General features: G+C 37.9%; 1 protein-coding gene across 1 annotated transcript; it reads left to right on the forward strand.

Moving 5' to 3' along the window:
* Window positions 243-1,316, forward strand: LOC107608104 (protein FAR1-RELATED SEQUENCE 5-like). The gene is made up of 2 exons (XM_016309998.1): window positions 243-835; window positions 935-1,316. Exons 1-2 carry the CDS (start codon window positions 243-245, stop codon window positions 1,314-1,316), a joined length of 975 nt encoding a protein of 324 aa, XP_016165484.1.

Here is a 2,925-nt window from a genome sequence, read left to right on the forward strand (position 1 = left end):
TTCGTGCAAGACTAGATAGAAAAATTCATAAATAGAAGGTTGTTTCGTTCTACAAAGAGCACTCTCATGGATTAGTTGATCCACTCGATGTTAGCATGATGCCTGAGTATCACACATTCAGTGTCTCGGATAAAGCTCAGGCGAAGAATTTGCACGACATAGGCATCAGGACCTGTCACATCTTGGGATACTTGGCTGCTTAAAAAGGTGGATATGAAAACTTGTCATTCAACCCAAAAGATATGTACAACCTCATTACTCAACATAGGAAGGAAAAGGTGACGGGTGGTGATGCAAATGCTGCAATAAGCTACCTGAGAGGTAAAGCTGGGAATGATTCTTATTTCTTTGGAAAGTACACATTAAGTAATGAGAATCGATTGGAAAATTTGTTTTGGGTTGATAGGACTAGCCGTATTGATTATGAGTGTTTTGGGGATGTCTTGACATTTGATTCGACTTACAATAGGAACGTCTACAATAAACCATTTGTGATATTTTCTAGTAGCAATCATCATGGGCAGACCATCATATTTGGATGTGGTCTTCTTGTTAATGAGGATATTGGTTCATACAAATGGCTCTTGGAAACTTTTTTGGAAGCAATGGAGAATAAACACCTTATGGCAGTTGTCACCGACGGAGATCTTTCAATGAGAGAAGCCATTAAACAGGTCTTTCCTTATGCAACACATCGATCTTGTGCATGGCACTTACATAGGAATGCATGCGAGAAGGTTAAGAACAGTGGATTTTTAAATGACTTCAAGAAATTGATTTATGCTAATGTGAGTGTTGAAGAGTTTCAGGCCATGTGGGGAGACATGGTGGCGAGGTATAACTTATCAAGCAACTCTTGGGTCGACCAAACCTATGAGTTGAGGAATTTATGGGCTCTTGCATATTTGAGGGACTAATTTTTTGGGCGAATCAGGACAACATCCCAGTGTGAAGGGATTAACTCTCTAATAAAAGCATATGTGAGAAAGAAAGATACCCTTCTTGAATTCATCAATAACATGGAGACCGTTGTTAGCCATTACAGGAACAATGAAAGAGTTGCAGAGTTCAATAGTAAATATACTGATCCAGTACTTGTGACTTCTTTGCCAACACTTGAAGATTTTGCTACAAAGACTTTCACTCATAACATGTTCCGGGAGGTCAGGAAGGAAATTGAGGGTGCTTGTGCTATGAATACAGAGTTAGTAATTCAGGATGGTGGAAAACTATACTTCAAGTGTAACAGTTTTGGAGTGCCAGAGTTTGATCATGTGGTTGAGTTTGACAGAGTTGGAGGGGATGCTTTGTTGTGAGTGTCTGTGGTTCGAAAATAGAGGGATTCCCTGCATGCACATATTCGCATGTCTAAAGCACCAACACGTTGAAGTTATTCCAGAACGCTTAGTGTGCAAGCGTTGGACGAAGAATGCCAAGAGCGATTTCATGAAGTCAAACGTCGATGATCCAAGTGATTCTGATAAGGTACTAAAGTGTTGTTTGGGTGTGTTGGGTGCTGAGTGTTCTAGGTTGATGGATGTTGCATGTAAGAACTCAAGTGATTTTGTCGAAGCAATGAATGATGTTGTCAACACAATTACAAAACTCCAAAAGCGAGGTGAAAATCCACGCAACGGTAATTTAGATGATGACTACGTTGTTGACCCATTGGTGGTGAAGAGTAAGGGAGCATCCCAACAAAAACTCAAAATTTAAGCAATGTAGAAGGTGTTCAAACTGCGGTGTGTGACGAACGGATTTCCGTTGGTAAAAAAATTCACAAATATATTTCCGTTGTAAGTATAGTTTCTAAACCAACAAAGGATCCTTTCGTACAAAAGTTTGGTTGTCACAAGTAAGAAAACCCAATAAAATTTATAACCGAAGTATTTAAACCTCGGGTCATCTTTCAAGGAATTGCAGAGAGGTATGATTTATTATTGGTTATGAGAAAAAGTGTATTTTTGGGGAGTTTTTGAATTAAAGAACAAGTAAATTAAATGACAAGAAAAATAAATTAATAATTAAGAAAACTCTTGGCAAGGTATGAGAACTGGAAATTCCATCCTAGTTATCCTTATCAGGTGCGATGAGAATTGTTATTGCTCCCACTTAGTTAACCCTTACTAAATAAAGAAAAGTCAAGAGGACCAATCAATTTGATTCCTCAAGTCCTAGTCAACTCCTATGGAAAAACTAGCTTTAGAGGGATCCAAATCAATCAGTAAATTCTAATTTTCAATCAACAGCTGAGTTTGATAACTCAAGTGTCAACAATTACTCAACCAAAGCCAAAAGAGGAAAAATCTAAATTATTTATATCATAAATAAAAGAAAACAATCGTAAATCTGAATTACCTCAAATTGCATTAAATAAAGAAATCAAATTACACATAGGAATCCATAAACCAAATTGGCAACATCTAGTAATCAACTAAAGTAATAGAATGAATAAAAGTAGAAGAGAGACTAAAGTAAAGGAACATAGAACCTGGAATGAAGAAATAATCATAAACTAAGAGAAATCCTAATCCTAAAAATCTAAGAGAGAGGAGAGAGCCTCTCCCTCTAGAAAACTACATCTAAAACCTAAAATTATGAATATGAAAGTTGTTTTTATGAATGAATGGATTCCCCCACTTTATAGCCTTTAATCTGTGTTTTCTGGGCCAAAAACTGGGTCAGAAACAGCCCAGAAATCGCTGGGGACGAATCCAAACACATGCAGGTTGCTGGTTTCGCACAGATCCACGCGTGCGCGTCACTTATCCTCAGGGAAATTATGGAAAATTATATATCATTTCGAATTCCCAGATGTTAGCTTTCCAACGCAACTGGAACCGCCTCATTTGGACCTCTGTAGCTCAAGTTATGACCGTTTGAGTGCGAAGAGGTCAGGCTAGACAGCTTAGCAATTCCTTCAAC

This window comes from Arachis ipaensis, chromosome B01 (genome assembly GCF_000816755.2).
Source record: "Arachis ipaensis cultivar K30076 chromosome B01, Araip1.1, whole genome shotgun sequence".
NCBI lineage: Eukaryota > Viridiplantae > Streptophyta > Magnoliopsida > Fabales > Fabaceae > Arachis > Arachis ipaensis.